At 45.7% G+C, this 21,369-nt stretch overlaps 1 protein-coding gene across 3 annotated transcripts in view; it reads right to left on the bottom strand.

Moving 5' to 3' along the window:
- TRAPPC13 (trafficking protein particle complex subunit 13) overlaps positions 1 to 21,369 on the bottom strand; it is a 987,073-nt gene that overhangs the window by 704,092 nt on the left and 261,612 nt on the right. For all 3 annotated transcript variants that reach the window (XM_069627358.1, XM_069627359.1, XM_069627360.1), the window contains exon 3: positions 14,156 to 14,255. In XM_069627358.1, the coding sequence (XP_069483459.1) occupies positions 14,156 to 14,255 (100 nt within the window). The remainder of the gene's footprint in view (positions 1 to 14,155; positions 14,256 to 21,369) is intronic.

Below are 21,369 nucleotides of genomic sequence, written 5' to 3'. Positions count from 1 at the left end.
GAGCTCTGCTAAATAGAAGATTAGGCAGATTTTTTAGCAAAAGCAGTAGGTCATTCCACAGCAGGGCTGCGGCCACAGAGAAGACCTGACCTCCAATACGGGAGCAGCGAAAAGGCAGCACACAGATCAGGCTAACGGAAGCGGATCACAATGTCCGGCTTGGGCAGCAGCGGGTAAATGTAGCCTGCAAATATTCTGCTCCTACATCATTCAAGGCGCGATGAACAACCAGTGGAGAGATCAAAGAACCGGTGTAATATGAGTCGTATAGGGGGATCCAGTCGCCACACGGGCAGTCAGATTTTGGAGGCACTGGAGCCGCTGGACAAGGGCCTTATGTTGGGCCAGGTACAATGAATTACAATAATCCAGCCGGTTCACAACCAAGGCCTAAGCTCCACAGGTAGAAAGGCAAGTACCTTTTGCAATATTCTCAAATGATAATGGCCGGCTTTAGATACCGCAGACACCTGTGCATCGATCACTAAGGTGGAAGAGATGACCACTCCCAGGTTCTTAACCATGGCGAGTGGGACAGGAAGCGTGTCCAGGGAAGAAGGCCAGAAGGAGGACACCCAAAGTGAAGGATCAGGAGGACAACCAACCACCAGTACCTCCGTCTTGTCTGCATTTAGCTTCAGCCCATTGTGGTTCATCCACACTCCTACGGCCGACAGGCACTGGTGCAACCACAACATCTCAGCCTGGTCAATATCAAGGCGGACCAGGATCGGAGTGTTGTCAGCATATGAATAGCACCTGAAGCCCAAGGAGCGGATGAGACACACCAATGGTCAAATGTAGATGTTAAAGAGAATCTGAGACAAGGCGGAGCCTTGGGGCACCCCACAACCAAGGGAACAGAAACAGGAAAGAAAGGGGGAAGTGAGAGTCTTTGAGATCTATCCGCAAATGCAATGGTTTTTCTTGGTCATATTTTGGTCAGTCTCTAACTGAGAACAAGAGGGAATTCTAAAATACATGACAGTAGTACTCTCAGGTTAGTTAGCTGGGGTTTGTGGAGATATCACGGTCTCAAGAGCACACAGCTTAGGGAGTTCCATCATGGAATGAGAGTCCTCATCCTCACAAGGGAAATCCCTCACCTCCCTAGCCTCACAAAGAAGGGTTACCGCATGGGGACAAGTGATGTGATCCCATGATTCATCACAACATCCTTCGGTCCAAACTGTTAGTACAAATACACAACTTCGCCCCGGCCAAGCTACACAAATTGGCCAAGGTCTCCCACATGTCCTTGAGGTATAACTCCCTCTTTAGGCTTTGTCCACTTGCCCTGATTCTGTGGTTAGATTTCTGGCTACTGGGTAGAGGTTATAAGCGACTTCAAAAAATTGTTGATTATACAGTTCCTATGTGAATGAATGATGCCTATTCAGGATCTTCATGGATCGTTCAGGACTTAACTCCAAATTGGTGTAACGCTCACCTGATTCTCGCAGAGGCGCCGGTCTTGACTGGGTGACTACCGTATCTTCAAAGGTGATGTGTAGCACCCGGTTGGCTCTTTGGGCTGGACCTCTGTGCACTGTATGCCTGACGTGTAGAGTAAGATGTCTGCAGATAGAAAATATGGGGTTAATGAACTGGGGTTATTGGGGTGTCCCTATCTCTTTCCTCTTCTCCTCTCCTGTAGACCCCCAAAGGTTAACGCTCTCACCTTAGGTAAGTGAATGCCGAGCTCTCCATCTGCCTCGGGGCAGGGTGCTGTAACCAGTTTCTTCACTGGATAGGTAGCGCAGGCCTCTTGACTTCAGAGGACTGCTGTCCGTCGTTTACTGCACGAACGGTAAGTTTCGAGTCATTCAAATGTCTTTAAAGTCTTTAATAATGATGTCTCTTGTTTTGCAGGGTTCCGGCGATGGCGGATGACGGGCTGAAGTGAGTTGAAGATGGAGCCCGTGTGATGAATAGAAGCGCCTGGAAGCACGTAAGTAAGCGCTTGTTGCCTGCTTCACTATGCGCTCTAACTGTCTTTTTATTTTGCAGGTACGAGTTCGGAGCGGCTGCAGGGTGCCGGAATACCCACTGGATTAGATGTGGAAAGGAGTAATGGCACGTGAGTATTAAAGTTCCCCAATGTCTTTAAACGCACCTTGTTTTGTCTTTCAGATGCGGGATGCAGCGCCGAAGGCCTCCGGAGCGTACGAAGAGTAGGTAAGCCTTTGCCTTTCAGATGCCGGAATGCTAACCTGTTCTTTCTTGTCTTTATAGGTGTTGCTGAAGACTGGATTCAGGATGGTAAGCCTTTGCCTTTCAGATGCCGGAATGCTAACCTGTTCTTTCTTGTCTTTATAGGTGTTGCTGAAGACTGGATTCAGGATGGTAAGCCTTTTTCCTTAGGCCCAGGACCGGATGCAGAAGACACGATGAGCGTTCTGCTGCAGAGGTTGCAGAATAACGCAAAGCAAGATTCATCCACCGGGTGTGGTTTAAATAGCCTCCTGTAGTGCTTAGGTGTCTCCTTCCACAGCCACGCCTAAGTAAGAAAAGAGTTCCTGGTAAGAAAAGAGTTCCGGCCTTCCAGAAGAGTTCCAGTGTTCTAAATCTAGGGAGTGGCTCCAGCCCCACCCAACAGGAAAAGTAGTTCCAAACAGAAGAGGATCAGAGGCTCAACTGGCAGGCAAGTAAGCAGCATGGTCTGCTGCAGGTAAGTCCACCCAAGCATTATGAGCCCGGCGCTTCCAAAAGGTCCCAATTGGGACTGGTTGGCACTCGGAACCTGGGTTATGGATCTGCTTCCAAGGGAGTTGGGAAAACCCTGACCTTTTGGAAGCAGAGATCATGACAGTACCCCCCCTCAAGGCCCCTCCCAAACCGGGCTTCTCCGGGGGTTTTGGCTTGTCAGGAAATGTTTGGTGAAATCTTTTGATTAGGCGAGGAGCGTGGACATATTCAGCAGGTTCCCAGGATCTCTCTTGGGGGCCGTAGCCTTTCCAGTCAATTAGGTAGAATAGTTTAGATTTGGAGATCTTGGAGTCCAGAATGCTTTTGACTTCAAACTCGAGTTCTCCATCCACTAGGATAGGTTTTGGAGATTTAGTTAGTCGGGTTTGAGGTTGCACGGGTTTTAATAGAGAGACGTGGAAGACCGGATGTATCTTCATGTGCGGGGGCAAGTCCAACTTGACCGCTACTGGGTTTACTATGGTAGTGATGGAATAGGGACCAAGGTATCTTGGGTTGAATGTGCGTGGCCCTTTTAGAGATAGATATTTGGTGGATAACCAGACTTGATCCCCTACTTGATAGTGAGGGGCTTCCTTCCGATGTTGATCTGCTCCTTTCTTGTATTGTTCTTTAGCCCTTTGAAGGTGAGAAACAGCTTCCTTAAAGGCTTGGGTGATTGTAGAATGCAGGTAGTCTACTGCTGGTGTTTCAAGATCTTGGAGGGGATCCAACTCCGAGGTTCGAGGGTGACTGCCGTACAAAAGAAAAAACGGGGTTTTCCCAGTTCCCGAATGGACAGAGTTATTGTAGGCATACTCGGCTATCCAAAGGATATCTTTCCAAGTTTTTTCAGTTTGTTGCAGCATGCAGCGTAAATACTGTTCCAGAGTTTGATTGGTCCTCTCGGTTTGTCCGTCGGTCTGAGGGTGGTGACTGGTCGATAGTCTCACATCAATTTGAGCCGACCGACAGCAACTTCGCCAAAAATGAGAAATAAATTGACTACCTCGATCCGAAATTAGAACCGAAGGAAAACCGTGCAGTCGGACGATGTTTTCGAGAAATTCTCAGGCCAGAGTTGCTGCTGTTGGCAAGCCTTTGAGCGGAATGAAATGCGCCATCTTGGAGAATAAGTCCACGATTACTAGAATCGTATTGTATCCGGAGCATGGAGGTAGATCGGTGATGAAGTCCATAGAAAGCGTATGCCAAGGGCGAGGTGGGATGTCAATAGGGCGTAAGAGGCCTGCTGGTCTTTCCTTTTGACTCTTGTTTTGGGCGCATACTCCACAGGACATTATAAAGTCTCTGATATCTTTTTTCCAAGACGGCCACCAGAAGTAGCGCTTGATCTTTTCTGAGGTCTTGGCTATATCGGGATGACCTTCCATTAAAGAGTCGTGATAACAAGAGATTACTTTTTTCTGTAAATCTGTGCTGGGTAGGTATAATCGTTCTTGGAAATACAATAAGTTGTCCTTTACTGCAAAGTCCTTTCCCTGCAGATGCCAATTCTGTATGTCTGCTGGAGTTACAAGTTGCCTGGCTTTATCCTTAACTTCCTCTATGGATTCTGTGGCGATTACACCCAGAATTCTTTGTTCGGGAATGATTGGTACAGGTTTAGGGTTGACCAAGTGTTCTTCCACTCCCATCCGAGAAAGGGCATCGGCTTTACCGTTCTTTGTACCAGGTCGATAGGTAATTATGAAGTCAAACTCGGCAAAGAATAATGCCCAACGGAGTTGTCTAGAGGATTGGGCTTTTGCGGTCTTCAAATATTGCAGGTTTCGGTGATCCGTAATCACAGTAACGGTGTGTCGGGCCCCCAGCAGATAATGCCGCCAAGCCTTAAAGGCAGACTTGATAGCCAGAAGTTCCTTGTCAGTAATCGTGTAATTGATTTCAGGAGGCGAGAATTTGCGGGACCAAAATGCCACGGGATGCAACTGATTGGTTACCGGGTCCTTTTGTGATAGAACTGCCCCCATGGCAAGGCTTGAAGCATCAGTTTCCACGATGTAGGGGAGTTCGGGGCGAGGGTGTTTTAAGATTGGTGCAGAGATAAATTTAGTCTTCAAATCCTGGAAAGCTTGTTCCGCCTCGGTAGACCATTCAAAACGTTTGTTTTTCTTTAACAAGGCAGTGATGGGCTGGACTATTCGAGAGAATTCGGGGATAAACCTGCGGTAAAAGTTAGCGAAGCCTAACATGCTTTGCACACCTTTTACGGAGGATGGTGATGGCCATTTGAGAACTGCATCGACCTTCTTTGAATCCATACGCACTCCGCCAGGTGATAATATGAATCCCAAGAATTCAACTTCAGTCACGTTGAAAACACATTTTTCCAACTTAGCGAAAAGTTTGTGTTGACGCAATCTTTCGAGGACCATTTTCACGTGTTTCCGATGTTCAGATTCCGATGAAGAATAAACGAGGATGTCGTCAATGTAAACAACAACACATACATCTATGAGCTCTCTGAGGACATCGTTCATAAAATATTGAAAGGCGGCCGGGGCATTGCAAAGTCCGAAGGGCATGACCTGATATTCAAATAGCCCATACTTGGTGCGGAAGGCCGTCTTCCATTCATCGCCCTCTTTTACTCGTACCAAGTGGTAAGCTCCTCTAAGATCCAGCTTTGTATATATGCATGCTTTTCTGACTTGGTCCAGGAGTTCAGGGATCAAAGGTAACGGATATCTATTCTTAACGGTGATCTGGTTCAGGGAGCGATAATCGATACAAGTTCTAAGGTCTCCTTCCTTTTTTGGAACGAAGAACAAAGCTGAAGAAGCAGGGGACTTGGAAGGACGAATAAACCCATTTGCCAGGTATTGATCCAGGTATTGTCGAAGGTGAAGGTTCTCAGGCTCGGTGAGGGCATAAATTCTACTACAAGGAGGAGTAGATCCAGGTATCAGGTCTATCTGGCAGTCATAAGACCTATGAGGAGGTAGAGAGTTAGCCTGATCCTTCCGGAAAACATCTTGGTATTCTAGATATTCGGGAGGTAACTGGGGAGTCTCTGAAGAAATTGCGGCCAGTGCAACACCAGGTGGAGGGTGACAAGTAGAGACACATTCTGGAAACTGGACCGTTCTTGCTCGCCAATCGATCAGAGGATTGTGTTTCTCTAACCAAGGTATTCCTAGAATAATCTGGAACTGAGGGGCCTTGATCACATCGAACACGATCTTCTCATGGTGTCCATCTTGACTTACTAGCGTCACCTCTTGAGTGGTATGCGTTACTGGCCCGGAGGCTATCTCCGTACCATCCACCGTAGTAATGACGTCCTTTACAGCCTTGGGACAAAGAGTTAGATTCATCCTCAAAACCATTTCATGATCCACATAATTGCCGATGGCACCGCTGTCGACGTAAGCTTCAATTGCATGTAATCGATCCGGATTATCAGGGCTAATGAGGACCATAGGTATCACGAAATGCGAGGTCACGGAACTGGTTTTCACGCTCGGCAAGAGGACCTCTATTCTTGTCGGGCGAGGTCGTTTCCCTGCTCAGAGTTTGTAACTTTGGTAACTGCAGCTCCTACTGCCTTCTTGGCAGGTTTCACCGGACAGTCTCGAAGAAAGTGCCCTGAGTTTCCGCAATATAGGCATAATTGCAACTGTTTCCTCCTTTCCCGCTCCCTTTGTGTTAGAGGACCTTTCAGACCCCCTATTTGCATGGGTTCCCCGGAGTCTACTCTTTTGGAAGGAGTTGGCGGTTTGGAAAATACTTGAGCATCAAACTTGGAACGATCGGCCTTCCTGTTCTGCAGCCTGTGATCTATTTGAACGACCAAGTCTATATAATCCGAACAGTCTTGTGGGGGATTCACTACTTGGGCTAAAACGTCTTTGAGCTCTCCACGTAGACCTCTATAAAACAGCGTAATCCTTTTGTCCTCAGGCCATTGAGTTTCCACTATTAGTCTATTGAAAGATGCAATATAAGCCAAAAGGTCTTGATTACCCTGTCGCAACGAAAGAAGCTCATTATCCAAGGCCTGCCCCTGTGAATGTCTTGCGAACAGTTTTTCCATACTAAGCTGAAAGGCTTGAAAATCATGGAGAACCGGATCATCTTGATTAACTAGAGGGATCGACCAGTCTGCCGCATTGCCACTAAGGTACGAAAGTACAAAAGCTACTTTTGCTTGATCAGTTGGAAAGGCTGCTGGCCGGCATAAGAAGTGCAACCGGCACCGATTGATAAATACTGCAAACCTCTTTGGGTCACCAGAAAATCGTTCGGGCGGAGCCAGAGGTACATTCCCAGGTAGGTTGATCTGCACTGGATTCATAGAGGATGTTGAAGGAAGATTTGCCCCTGATGCGGGTAAAGGGGTCTGTCCGGCTTGTGACTGTAGCACTTGTCTAGCAAGATTGTCTGTTCTCTCCTTGGAAATAATTAGTTCCCTTCTTAGAGCATTCGTTTCCTGACGAGTTGCATGCACTTCTGCCCTTAGTTCCCCAAGTAACCGGGCTAGGGGGTCAGTATCCGAGGTTTCCATAGCGCCTGGGCGAGAGTTTTGCGGTAGGCTTTGCGTTCTGTAACGCTCACCTGATTCTCGCAGAGGCGCCGGTCTTGACTGGGTGACTACCGTATCTTCAAAGGTGATGTGTAGCACCCGGTTGGCTCTTTGGGCTGGACCTCTGTGCACTGTATGCCTGACGTGTAGAGTAAGATGTCTGCAGATAGAAAATATGGGGTTAATGAACTGGGGTTATTGGGGTGTCCCTATCTCTTTCCTCTTCTCCTCTCCTGTAGACCCCCAAAGGTTAACGCTCTCACCTTAGGTAAGTGAATGCCGAGCTCTCCATCTGCCTCGGGGCAGGGTGCTGTAACCAGTTTCTTCACTGGATAGGTAGCGCAGGCCTCTTGACTTCAGAGGACTGCTGTCCGTCGTTTACTGCACGAACGGTAAGTTTCGAGTCATTCAAATGTCTTTAAAGTCTTTAGTAATGATGTCTCTTGTTTTGCAGGGTTCCGGCGATGGCGGATGACGGGCTGAAGTGAGTTGAAGATGGAGCCCGTGTGATGAATAGAAGCGCCTGGAAGCACGTAAGTAAGCGCTTGTTGCCTGCTTCACTATGCGCTCTGTCTTTTTATTTTGCAGGTACGAGTTCGGAGCGGCTGCAGGGTGCCGGAATACCCACTGGATTAGATGTGGAAAGGAGTAATGGCACGTGAGTATTAAAGTTCCCCAATGTCTTTAAACGCACCTTGTTTTGTCTTTCAGATGCGGGATGCAGCGCCGAAGGCCTCCGGAGCGTACGAAGAGTAGGTAAGCCTTTGCCTTTCAGATGCCGGAATGCTAACCTGTTCTTTCTTGTCTTTATAGGTGTTGCTGAAGACTGTATTCAGGATGGTAAGCCTTTGCCTTTCAGATGCCGGAATGCTAACCTGTTCTTTCTTGTCTTTATAGGTGTTGCTGAAGACTGGATTCAGGATGGTAAGCCTTTTTCCTTAGGCCCAGGACCGGATGCAGAAGACACGATGAGCGTTCTGCTGCAGAGGTTGCAGAATAACGCAAAGCAAGATTCATCCACCGGGTGTGGTTTAAATAGCCTCCTGTAGTGCTTAGGTGTCTCCTTCCACAGCCACGCCTAAGTAAGAAAAGAGTTCCTGGTAAGAAAAGAGTTCCTGCCTTCCAGAAGAGTTCCAGTGTTCTGAATCTAGGGAGTGGCTCCAGCCCCACCCAACAGGAAAAGTAGTTCCAAACAGAAGAGGATCAGAGGCTCAACTGGCAGGCAAGTAAGCAGCATGGTCTGCTGAAGGTAAGTCCACCCAAGCATTATGAGCCCGGCGCTTCCAGCGCTGGGACTGGGCATATTTATGAGCCTGGTGCCACTGGCGCCAGGACTGGGTCCAAAAGGTCCCAATTGGGTTATGGATCTGCTTCCAAGGGAGTTGGGAAAACCCTGACCTTTTGGAAGCAGAGATCATGACAATTGGTTTGACTTAAATTGCTGGTTGCAAAAAGGTGATTTTACTACAGTGGATGCAGAAACATCCTCCTCCTCAGGTTGACTGGTTCAGAGACATAATCCATATCAACAAACTGCCACTTTTCCCTTCTTTTGAATATCATTTTGCTTCATTTTCTAAACTTCTTCCCCTCTTTGTTTCCTTATTCTTTACAGACCGCCCCTCCCTTTCCCTTCTTTGCTTCTACAAGGATCTCTACTCTCTTCACTCATATTTATCTTCTGCCCTTTCATCTTCTTGGTGATTTCAATCTTCATCTTTCTTCCATTCACTATTCTTCCTTGCTACGCTCGCTTCACTTCAGTCAAATTTCTTCCCAGGTTTCATTTCTAGATCTTCTCTCAACTTGATCTTCTCATCATTTCCTATAGTCACTATTGTTACTGCTCAACCTCAATTTATCTGATCACTTTCTACTTTCTTTATTCCCAGTTCTTTCTCCTGCACAATCTTGTAGCCTTTCCTCAGCGTGATCTGTGCTCCTTGAATTCTTTGTTCTGTTACACACTCATCTATGGCTCTCATCGGTACATGTTGTACTCTCACACCTGATCATGCTGCATCAACCCTCCATACTAATCTTCAACCTACTCTTATTTCACACTGCACCTCCAGACCATTCTCTCCATCATGCAAACTCCCACAACCTTGGCTGACTGCCTTGCTTCTCAGTAAGAACCTCCCTTCGTAAGGCTGAGTATCACTGGAAGAAATGTTATTCTCTTAATGATCTTCCTATTCTTTCATCTTTTCACTGTTGCTACGATTCCCTTTCACTTGATGTAAAAAAGAGCTACTTCTCCACACTCACTGCCACTCTTTCTCACTACCCCAGTCATCATTTCCGAGCTTCTTAGACTTATTCCTTCACCTTCTCCTCCTGATCCATCTATACTGGCCACTCATTCATCATCTGACTTTGCTGATTATTTCAATTATGCAGTCTCGTCTCTATGTTCTTTATTCACCGACACTCCCTTTCCTCTACACCCCCATCACTTTCTTCCACGTCATTCGCTTCTGCTCCTAGGTCATCTTCTTTTAGTCTTCTTTCTGACTTGGATACTGCTAACTTCTTTTTGCTCACTCATTGATCCCCTTCCTTCTTCCTTGAATCTTATTTATCCCCAATGTATCCTCCATCTTACTTGCTGTTTGAACTTTCATCCTTCTGCTCTCATACCTTCACCTTTTAAACACCCTATAGATATTCCAATTCTCAAAAACCATCATTAAATGTTAGCATATGTGAAAATGTCAGCCTCATTTTGCTTCTTTCCTTAGTTTCCAAACAGTTGGAAAAGAAAGGAAGAAGAGAACGTTTGGAAAGGGATGTCTACACTCAAGTCTCTTCATATTAAACTTGGAGTCCTGGATCAACTTTGCCATCTGTCTTTCGTCCATCCGACTGCTCTACTTCACATTTCTAGCTCCATTCTCTCAGCTCGCCATGATAAACAATCCTCTAGTCCTATTCTTCTCGATTTATCTAATGCTTTCGACACAGCTGATCATCCTACCATTCATTCATACCTCTCCTCTCTTAGTCTTTCTGGCACTGTCCTTCACGGGGTTCGTTCTTCTTCCATATATTACATGATCCATCTTTTGGGATGGCCAAACTTCTCCTCGCTCAATTCAATATGGTGTTGCTTGGGGCTCTGTACTTGGCTTACTTCTCTGATCGCTCCATACTATTCCACTCTCAAATCTTGTATCTTCCTTTAACCTCTCCTGCTATTTCGATGATTCACACATTTTCTTTTCCTTTTTTTAATTCTCACTTTCTCTACCTTAAGCCCTCTAAAGGTGAGGTCCTGGTTTTTCCTACCTCTTCTACTTTAGCCTAATCTGTCTCCTCATGGTCTTTTTCCTCCTGCTTTGGTGTCATTCTCTCAGTCTGCTCGTAATCTAGGGTTCATCTAGGACACTTTTCTCTTTCTCGTCCCACATTGTCACTTTCGTCTTTATAAAATCTGCCATGATCTAGCTTTTATCTCTTTTTATGCTACCAAACGTCCAATCTCTTCTCTAGTCTTTTCTTGCCTTGACCACTGCTCTGCCCTCTTGGTTGGTCTCCCTGGCTCCCATCTTACCCCTCTTCATTCTAGCTTTACCTGAACTATTTATCTTCTCTTTATCACCCCGTTCTTCTATTACCCATTTTCTTTGCTCTTTCCCTCTTCTCCCCTTTGACCATCTGTTTATTTTGTATGTCTTTGTATGAGCTATAAATGTTTTCATGGCCTTGCTCAATCCAATCTCTCTTGCCCCATTTATTAATATTTTATTTCTTGTACTCTTCGCTCTCAATCTCTTCATCTCCCATCGGTTCCTAAGAATCACTGTACCTCATCTCGCTTTGCTCATTTTTTCTACCAACTGCCAAACTTCTCTACACATATTTTGTACATGCTTAAAAAGAAAAACACTTATTTGCATAATAATTGACCTTCCTAATTTCTCATGTTCATATTTTATATCTGTCTATTCCAAATTAAAGTACCAATTAGGGTGGGAGGATAGCGCAGGGGCAAAGCATGTGCCTTGGAAGCAAGGCAACGCAGAGCAACACAGGTTCAAATCCCAGCCCTGTGCTTAGAGCATGGACTCCAATATGAAGTGTGTTATAAAAGATTAATTATAATAAGAAAATTAAAATGTCAATAAAAACAGTTTAAAAAATTACTGACTAGCTTTCATGCCAGTTGAGAGTTATAAAGCACAGGGTTTGAGAAGGAGGGAAGAGAGACGCATAATGCAAGGGAATTAAGGGCTAGGCCAGGGATAGAATGAAGGCAAGCAGTAGGGACATCCGGTGGGGTGGTGTGCTGAGGTGGGAGAGGCTATTGGTAGGTTGTGGAATTTGTGAGAGGCAAAGTACTTTGCTGAAGGCGGGGTGAGTAAAGGGGAAGGCCTGTAAAAAGACAGTAGAGTAATCTAGTTTGTCAAAGACCAAGGTGTTGATTAGAGTTCTGGGCCAATGGTGGGTGAGTTGCTGGTATATCATCCCGATATACAGAATGTTGATCCTGGCCACAGTGATGAAGTGGTTATGTTCAACTTTGTCAAAGTGGAAGGTTTCATGCCTTGAGAGATGAAAGAGAAGAGGTCTAGAGGAAAGGATAAAGGGGCTAGGCGAGTAATGTTGGCATTGGAGGCTGTGAGAAACTGGACTTTCGTCTTAGAGGAGTTTAACACCAGGCAGCGTAGTTCCACTCAGGGGTGCATTGCGGAGTGACATTTGGTTACCAGCTTCGAGATGTCCGGGAGAAGGATGGGAAGGAGAATATGATGTTGGTGTCATCAGCAAGGAGGTGGTAACGGAAGCTGAAGGATGGAATGAGTTTGAGGGATGTGGTTTATAGGGTGAAGAGTAGTGGGCCCAGGACTGAATCTTGTCGACGGGTTAGGAGGTGCAGAGAGGATGTGTTATAGTTGTAAGAGATGGAGAAGAACCAATCTGAGAGATGCGAGGCAACCCAGTTGAGAGGGGTGTTCTTGAAGTGGAGAGAGGACAGAGTTTGAAGGAGGAAAGTAGAGAGAGAGGGAGGCGGATTTCAACCGTTTAATAGCAGAGAGCTCAAATAGGAAGATGGGGGAGTGGTGAGCAGTGGTAATAAAGTTTAGAAAGTTTCAGTGAAGCATGATGGGGAGCAAAGATTTTGTTTTAGTAGTGGGGCAAAAGAGTCTGGTTGGTCTGTAGAGAGCAGGTTGTTAAGGACACTAGTAGTTTTTTCAAAATAGGTATGCATGGGACTACCTTCTGAAAAGATGCCAGTTGACAGACTGAAGCGGTAGGAAAGGTGCAAGCCATTTGATCATTTGAAATGCAAAGGGATTGACAGGCTTCCAAGATTGACTAGCAGAAGATATGCGTCACGTGACATGGACATTAAACTGCCTTGTCAAGAGTGTCAGGCACCCCTCGCAGCGGGAATTAGCAGTTAGGAATCCAGAGAAAGTCCTACCCCTGAGGTGGACCAGTGGCAGTTGAGAAGCACCCAGTTTGTGCCCCCCATCAACCCTCTTGGGCCAGCATGTTTCTGTGAAGACCACCGTAAAGTCAAGCCATTCCGCCATTACAAGATGCTTGTAATTTCTATCACTTATAGAAACACACAGTCGGAACAAGAATCCAAAAGGAAGCATCAACAAATTCATCCTTATCAAGCACTCTACATGTAGGATGAAAAGGCAAACACCAGACAATCATCAAGCAGCAACTATAAGCAGCTGTGCTGCAAGAGAACCCCACAGGAAGAAAGGGGAGCCACAGCAACAAGGGGGTCCTGTGCTGCAACCTTAAGTCCCAACAAGAACTGGGTGAACTGCAGAGGGAAGCGCCATCCATACGCAAACCACAGGAGGAACACGCAGTGCTGCTGGGGAAGCCCTGGGAGCACATGCAAAAACTCGGACAACCCCACGAACACGAGGACCAAAAGGGAAATGCCAAACCCCCTTCCTGTGTGTACTTACCTCAGGGGCACCTGGAATCAGTTACAAGAACAAAACACACAAACAATTGCCTTCCTGAGTCGCCACTGTTGTTCCATGGTGGAGCTGCACAGGAAAAGTGCGTGGGGCTTAGCCAACTACTTATAACATCCAGCTTCTCTAACACGCTCCGGTCGAGGAGACAGGAGAGATGGGTGGATAAAACAAAGCAGTAGGAAGTGTGGAGTTATTCGGGTGAGGTCAGAAGTGGAGCACGACCAAGCAAACAGTAGGAGGGAGATAGGAGTGGCAGAGGGTGGAGGCAACTTCAGGAGAAGGTGAGGTGTGGAGCAGGGAGAAGACGTGTGGAGCAGGGAGAAGATGTGTGGAGGAGGGAAAAAAGGTAAGGAGGCTGGAGGAGTAACATCAAGGGTGAGGCGAAACCTACAAAGTGTGAAAGACATCAGAGAATAGAAAAAAGGGAGTGAAGACAGGAGGAGTAGAGAGAGTGCAGGGATAGGAAGGTAAGCAAAGTGAGAGAGCGAGCGTGAAAGGTAACATCTAATCCTATAGGATGTATGAAAGGCACACTTCACAAAATCCCTTTAGACCACCAACAACTGGCTAGAGTAGGGAAAGCTAGGAGGTCCCTGAGGGAGCCTAGATCGATGAGGCCAAGCAACTGAGTTCTCATACCAGCTCATCTAGTGATTAGTACACAGTCCAAGAAACAATGGCTAGCCCTAACCTGGGGATAAGGACATCTGGGAGGGGGAGGTGCATACAGACGAGAGAAAGGGACGCCCTAGGACCCCCATTCAATCATCAATAAAAACGCTTGATCCGCTTCAGAGCATTGTAGTGATTCTTGTACCATCTGACAGTCAGCTCAGCGGGTTAGTGGGAAAGAAGTGAAACATAAGCAATAGTGGGTGTGAAGGTGGTGGTAGGTTGAACAAGGTATCCATATTTATGTAACCACTCTAAGGCCGAACGCACATACAAGTGTAATTCTTACCCAAAGTTTTGAGGTAGTGTTAACATTTCTCCAAGCATTAACATTTCTGCACCTTTTACAGTGGAGGGATCATTTTTCATGAGCTGATTAAAGAGGTCTCCTGTAGAAATAAAAATGTCAAACTGTAAATCCACTCATGAATTAGATGAACAATATCAGTAGGCTGAATAACAAACGTTTAATTGATCAGTATCTTACTGACAAGATGAACAAACTACTTTCCTTCAGTAATAATTCTGCTCTTCCTTCCTAGTTTTCTTTCAATCCTTGATCGTCGCAGCTCAACCCTACTTGTGAACCTCCACAACAATGGCCGCTAGAACAGCCCACTGCTGTCAAAGTGCTGGAACCCATACGAGCAGAAGTAGAACAAGTAAGAAACAGGTAAGGAAAAAGAAGGACGGCAAACCGTATGCTATCAGCTGAAACTTGGGGCATGTGAAATGAGAGCACAAAGGAAAAATTCAAGTAGAATGTCAATAGGAGTTCATTCGGTTAACAGAGCAGTGAGTTTGCTGTAGCTTGCAAGAATTGGCTCCTTCTGTTGTATATCACAATATCGCACAACACTAGCTTAGTGGGGCCTAACTGCCACACCATTTCTTGGTGCATGCATGCACTCCAATTTCTGAAAGAAATGTTCTGGTTGCAGCTCGGGATCGAGGTGCACCAGCTTCGACTCCACTGTGCATTACCGGAACCAGCAAGCACTCCCTACTACTGGTTTCTGTCGGCGTGGATGGCAGGAGCTAAAAGGAGGATTCAGGAACAGCAGGTAAGAAATGAAATTTCTAAGTATGTGCGTGCGAGGGTGTTGCATGTTTATGAAATATGTTTGCATGCAAGGGTGTGTTTTGTATTATGTAATATGGTTGTGAATGAGTGTGTGTAGGGTGTATGGGGGTTGGGTGTGTGTGCAAGTAAGTGTATGGTTTAAGGGTGAGGGTGTGAATAAGCGAGTTAATGTGCGAATAGGTGTGCACTTGCGTTTGTTCTCGGTGGGTTGCAGAGGAGCGGATTTTGACGGGTAATGCCTCTACTGCAGCATTTCTAATGGGCATCCATCCAGGATTGTTATAAAACAAGCATGATGTGTTATGTGGCTATACTAGCATTTTGGTGCAGTCAATCTAGCCATTTCTTATTAGGGCATGCAATCTATTTTTCACTAGGCATCTATCATAAAGGAAGCATGCTTTATTAAGTGGCTACACTGGCATTTTAATGCAGCCAGTCTAGATATTTCTAACTGTGACATGGAATTTTATTCTGTTCATCTATGATAAAGTAAGCACGAGAAGGGTTCCAACGTCGCTAAATTGGCATGTTGATGCAGCAAATTTAGACATGTTTTATAATTGTGTCATGCCATTGCCAAGAGCAGTATGTTCTTACGTGGGGAATACTGCCATATTTATTATATTTAAATTTTTATAATGCGCCACTTGCCCATAGGTATCAGGGCGCACAGAAAACGAAGACAAAATGGACAACAAAAAAAACAGCTACGGCGGTCAGGAAAAGGAAGGGAGACTGGCTGGGAGGTATGTTTAACCTGGTCTGAGGTTGAACAAGTGGGTTTGTTAAATTCCTTGAGGGAATTTGCCAGTCTCAATCAAGCCCAGATGAAGCTTATTCCAGGCTGAAGAGGCCTCGACGTCAAAGATGGTTCCACCAAATCTGGTGAGCTTGTACCTGGGTTACACAAGCTTGTGCAAGTCTCGGGACCGTAACTTCCAGCACGGGTGGATGGCTGTGAGGGGATCTGCCATGTATTGAGGCGCCACATTATTCCGACACTTGATGCCAGGAAGAGAAGTTTATGCGTAACAGTGTTTTATGGGCAACCAATGAAGCTCCCTCCTGGACTTGGTGACACGACCTTTTCAGGATAACCCATGGACAGCACCATTTGGCATGACTTCCAGTTCCTTTATATTCGCTTGAGATGTGCCTAGCAACAATCTGTTGCAGTAGGCCAGACGTGAATTCACCAGGGCAATGGCAAGCAGAGATCTATTTCCGAGAGATATGTATGGGCGAATGTAGTTTAAGAGTTTAGTGATGTAACTGCAGTTATGGATGTGACCAGTGTCTCTGAACACCCAGGTCATCCAAAAGGGCAAGAAGCTGCATGATGTAAATGTTGAACAAAGTGGGGTAAATGCACAACCCCTCAGTGACTCCACAGGTGACCGCTGCTGGCAGAGAGCTGGCGCCATCCGTTGCCACCCAAGCATTCCTGGGACCCAAGAAGGATGATATGCAGAGAGTTGCGCAGTAAGCCCGATCCTCTAACCTGGCCACCAACAATGAAGCCAACAAAGGCCGCAGAGAGATCTAATAGCATGAGAAGGTCTGGCTGAATTTTATCCACAATGCTGGCAAGATCGGATTTTATGTCCAGCATGGCGGTCTCGGTGCCGTGCATGGCTCTACCACCCAATTGTCGAGGGCTGAGGATGTTACTTTCAATTAACTCTTGAAGTTCGATATATGCAACAAGATCCGAAAAAAGGGAACATTAGTTATTGGACAGTACTGTTTGGCTATGGTTGGATCCAGGTCGTCTTTTTTCAATAATGGAGTGATCCACGTTTCCTTAAGTAGACAGGGCACATTACCTTTTGCACCGGTAAGGTTAATAAGTTTGGTTACCCAGGGGGCCATAATATCCAGACAATCCTTAAAGATGCTGGAGGGGCAGCTGTCACAGAGACAAGAGGTGGGCTTCGTTCAAGCCACATTCCTGCAGATTTGAGCTTTGATGCAGTGTTTAAAGTCAAATTTGACAGGTGAGTGATTGGTTTGGGGAGCTGGAGGATCAGGAAGGGGAGGAGAGCCTTTCCTGGTGTTAGTGAGAAGGCTTTGTTGAGCCAGAATTGCTTGTTGATGGGTAGTGATTTTAAGGTTGAATTCCTCATGGATCATTTGACACCACTGTACTGCTTTACTCACAGACTTGCCCTCAAATTCTTTTAGGATTGAGAAGAGCTCCCTGGAGCTAGATTTATTCATTTATTTTATTTATTTATTTAGACTTATATAGAGCGCAAACAGCCCTTGGGCATCAAGGCACCGTTACATGTGATAAGCCTAGTTACATGAGGCATCCGAGTGGCCTTCGGAGTAAATACAGATTAGACACATACATTATACATTACAAGCAGACAGAATTGAGAGCGTTGTATACAGGTAGAGTGTGGTGGTGGGTAGGTGAAGAGTAGAGTCTGGACTACTCTGCGGAAGGCAATGTGTGAGTTTTCAGATTTGGCAGATGCAATCCTGCTGTTGAAGCTGGATGATTTTGTCTCCACAATAGCTAGTTTGACGTTTTTTACTGTTTGTTTGTACAGCAGGAGGATAATTGGGAAAGGGTGCTACCGCCAATCTCTTTCTGCATTTCTCTTCAAACGCCTAAGAGACAGAATAGTTTAATTGAACCAAGAATTTGCATTAGCTTTCACAGCAATGGCCTAAAATGTCGCCCTCACAATTACGACGGCCCAAAATGCTGACTTGTTTTTTTTTTTAAAACCTTCACCCACCTTACACTAATATATATATATATGGCATCGCAATAATCACATTTTTTCAGGAGCAAGAACTTCAATGGTGCAATTGATAGCGGTGGTAAGATGAAAGGCCAGAACATCAGTGTTTTCGGAGGATTCCAGAGGGGATAGCCTGGCTGCCAATTCAACCCATAGCTTTTGTGGAGTAATATTTATGATGTTTCTGGTCATTTTAAACTGTTTAGGTCCAGCGTCAAGTCTCAGTGGCGGAACTGCCTGAAGGGCGGTGGTATTCACTATAGAATGATCGGAGCAGGGACATTGAATTACAGGGATGCAAGTGACCGAAAGGTGATGTGTAAGTACACAGTCGAGTGTATGTCCCCCTCTGTTGAGTGGGAACGGTAACCCCTTGAGAGAATCCAATTGCGCCAACGGCAGAGAGAAGAACGGCAGCGTGCTTATCCTGTGGGTCGTTAGCCCAGAGATTAAAGTCTCCTATAACCATCACTGGAGAGTTAGCTTTGGTAATGTTATTGAGCAAGCTAAGGAACTGTTCCTCAAAGGTGGGGGCATCTCTGTGGAGTAGATAGATCACCAGAATGGTAAGAGAACTATTCACATTGATTTTCATTTATTTTAGCCAGAAGGCTTTCGCAACCATCAGGGGATTTTTGGGGGATAACATGCAGGTTAAAATATTTATTAAACAGAATCGCTACTCCTCCACCTCTTTGATCAGGGCAATCGGGGCGAGAGATTAAGAATTTGGGCGGAATGACCAGGGGAGCATAGAGGGTGTCGCTTCGTTCAGCCACAACACTTTTGGCAAGGAGATCGGGAGTTGTCTTGGTGAGGCAACCGTGAATTTCCACTCCATGCTGCATAAGAGTGTTTCAAGAAGAGAAACGCTCAGGGAGGCACTCTGATGATGAGAACTATGGAGATAATTGATCTCCCTCGAGGTTTGGGCAGACAAGAGGATAGGGCCATTCTTCATGGCATCCGGTGGGAGTTCAGCGGCCTCTTGGTTGTCAAATCCCAATTTGGAGGTGCCCTGGGTACCTGTTTCTAAGATGTTGCCTGTTATCTGATAAAGGACAGAGCCCTTAGGGTCTGCTGGAATGGCCTGATAACGAAAGTTTATTAGCTGTATGCCGATTGGCCCTTATCAAGTGTGGTACCACAGGCAAGCTGTATTTTGCCAGAATATCTTTTTTTTTTATATGTAAGAGACCGAGTTGTCGGTAAAGGGAGCCATGGCTAACCCACGAAACTCACCGATGGTGTGCTGAAAGGCATGCATAGTGAAACCACTGCGAAGGACTGCAAAGGGCTGTTTGCTGTTCCGTGCCGTGCCGCCCATTGGTTTCCACTTTTGGACTTCGATTCTCCTGTTTCCAGTGTTCGGTGTACTCGTGCTGACTTTCAGCGTGGAGGAAGTCTTATGGAGTAACACCTTTTCTGCCTGACCCACGTCAGATGCAGGGGACTGGACTTTCTTCCTGTATCCCCTGCAGACACTCAAGTCGCAAGGACTGAGGACTGTGCGCGGTGGGCTTATCAGTTTGAATTCTAACCATTATACTTATATATTTTTTCTTTTTTCTTTATCCTTGAATACTTTTTTTAAAGGTGACTTGTGCAGAGTTGTCGCCGCCCCCTTGCCGCGCAACGCCTACCATCTTGCTCTTACTTAAGCACGGCCCTCCAGCGCCACCTGCGCTGCGCACTGTTCGCGCTGCGTGGCGTGCGGCGTTCGGCGGACCGGGTTTGGTTGTAAGCACTGCGGGCTTAGTTTGTGGTGAGTTGTGCCGCATTGGCACACGAGGTAAACAAAGTGTTTAACGTTTATTTCCAAATTGGGCCTTAGTTAAATGGATTGTACATTTCCCACTTTAAGAAGTGGTAAATGTTTAAAAGATCCTGCAAAGATATCCGTAAACATGAAGCCTCTTATGACTATGTCTGATACAGAAGTAACAATACAACCCCCTGCAGTTGGTTTTGCGCATGTTGATATTGGACAAAATGTTTCACCCCAAGGCCCAGAGCTTCTTTCAAAAAGCAAACATATGCCTGAGATTGAGGTGTCGGAAAAAGTATTTACTCTTTTCTCACTAAAATCAGCCAATGATGTAGAATTTAGCACAGAGGTATTTCTGGGAGAGATTGGCAAATCTCCTCTGCCTATCTCCGACACCTCAATGCTTGCTCCTGGCATAATTGATGCGCTAGAAAGACGCATTAGTCTTTCTTTGGGCCCATCCACTCCAGCTGCAGCTTCATGCGGCGTCCGTGAACAAGTGCACTTTCATCCTATCTCATTCCCCAATACTGATGCCTCCCGAAACAAGGGTCAGACCCTTTTGGCACCTAGTAATGTGAGTAGCTCACGTTCAACTGAGCAACATTTATATAGGGAATTACATTTTGAAGAACCTATAAACCATGATTCCACACTTAAACAGCCACCACAGGAGTTCTCCACTGTGCCACTTTATCCAAATACCTTAATTTCTCCTATTCCGAATGTTGGCAACTCCTCCCATCTTATAGAACAGGAATTGCATTCTTTTCCAGTGCTTACTCGAATCCTTAATCTGTTAGACAAAGGACACGAATTCACACATGTACTTTTAAAGGATCTAAAAGACTCAATACTTTCTAATTCACTTCAATTAGCGAAGATTGAGGGTTTTATGCTGGCCCAAGAAGCCTGTCACAAATTCCATATAACCTGTCCCGAACGTATGGCCGAAATAGTAAGAAGGAGTGTGCCTACGACTACTTCAATGCCTACCTCAGTATCGCAAAGTACTCAAACGACTGATGCCCCTTTGCTCTTACATGGCATGCCCACCTCGTTTGCAAACGTAGTGGATAAGACTGTGGTAGAGGTTCAAACTAGCTCTATTTTACCTCCTATAGAGCTTGCAGAACTAGCTAAATTACAGCATGAAAGAATCTTACAAATAGAACACATCATGTATAACTCCAAACTTTTCAATCTAGAAATTTGTGAACCGGCGAATACTTCTCCATCCACCACGACAGCTAGAACCTCTCCTGACAGTCCATCTGCTCTTACGATTTTATTGGACTCCTCTGAGTCACACAAGACATCTCATGATAACGAAGGGTCCAATCACATATATCATTCATCCCGAAAAATGAAAAAAGCATATCAGAGAGCGGTAAAACGTAAAAATAAGGCGAAAAAAAATAAGAACTGTCCAATTATTAACACTAACACAGCCCCCCTTTCACAAAATTCGGCCTCTGTGTAACACATGCTCCTATGAATCCTTTGCATACTGGAGATGAGGACCTACATTTTGACGCGAGTCATCTAACTGAAGAGAGTCAAAAAGCACTTCAAGTGAAGGCCTCCAAAAAAACACAAAAGGCCAAAAAGAAGGGCACTTACATCTCCAGTTTTCACTCTATTCCAGAAAATAACTGATGATCTATGCACAGTTCCTGTAGCCACCTGTGACGTAGGTAATCTACCACAGGCTGCTACTAGTCAAGCAAACTTGAACAGGTTCTTTCCGCTGATTGAGAACAAAAAAACTGCTCGTCATGCAGCTTTAAGTATCCTTAAGAAAGAACTATCGGTTACAGACACGTCGAACTCGACGTCAGTTCAAGTAATGATTCATCAGCCTGTTTCCGGTATTTCGACGTTAGGATCTC

Source organism: Ambystoma mexicanum, chromosome 6p (assembly GCF_040938575.1).
Source record: "Ambystoma mexicanum isolate Mex_15411 chromosome 6p, UKY_AmexF1_1, whole genome shotgun sequence".
Taxonomy (NCBI): Eukaryota; Metazoa; Chordata; class Amphibia; order Caudata; family Ambystomatidae; genus Ambystoma; species Ambystoma mexicanum.
This window is presented reverse-complemented; position numbering and strand designations above follow the sequence as displayed.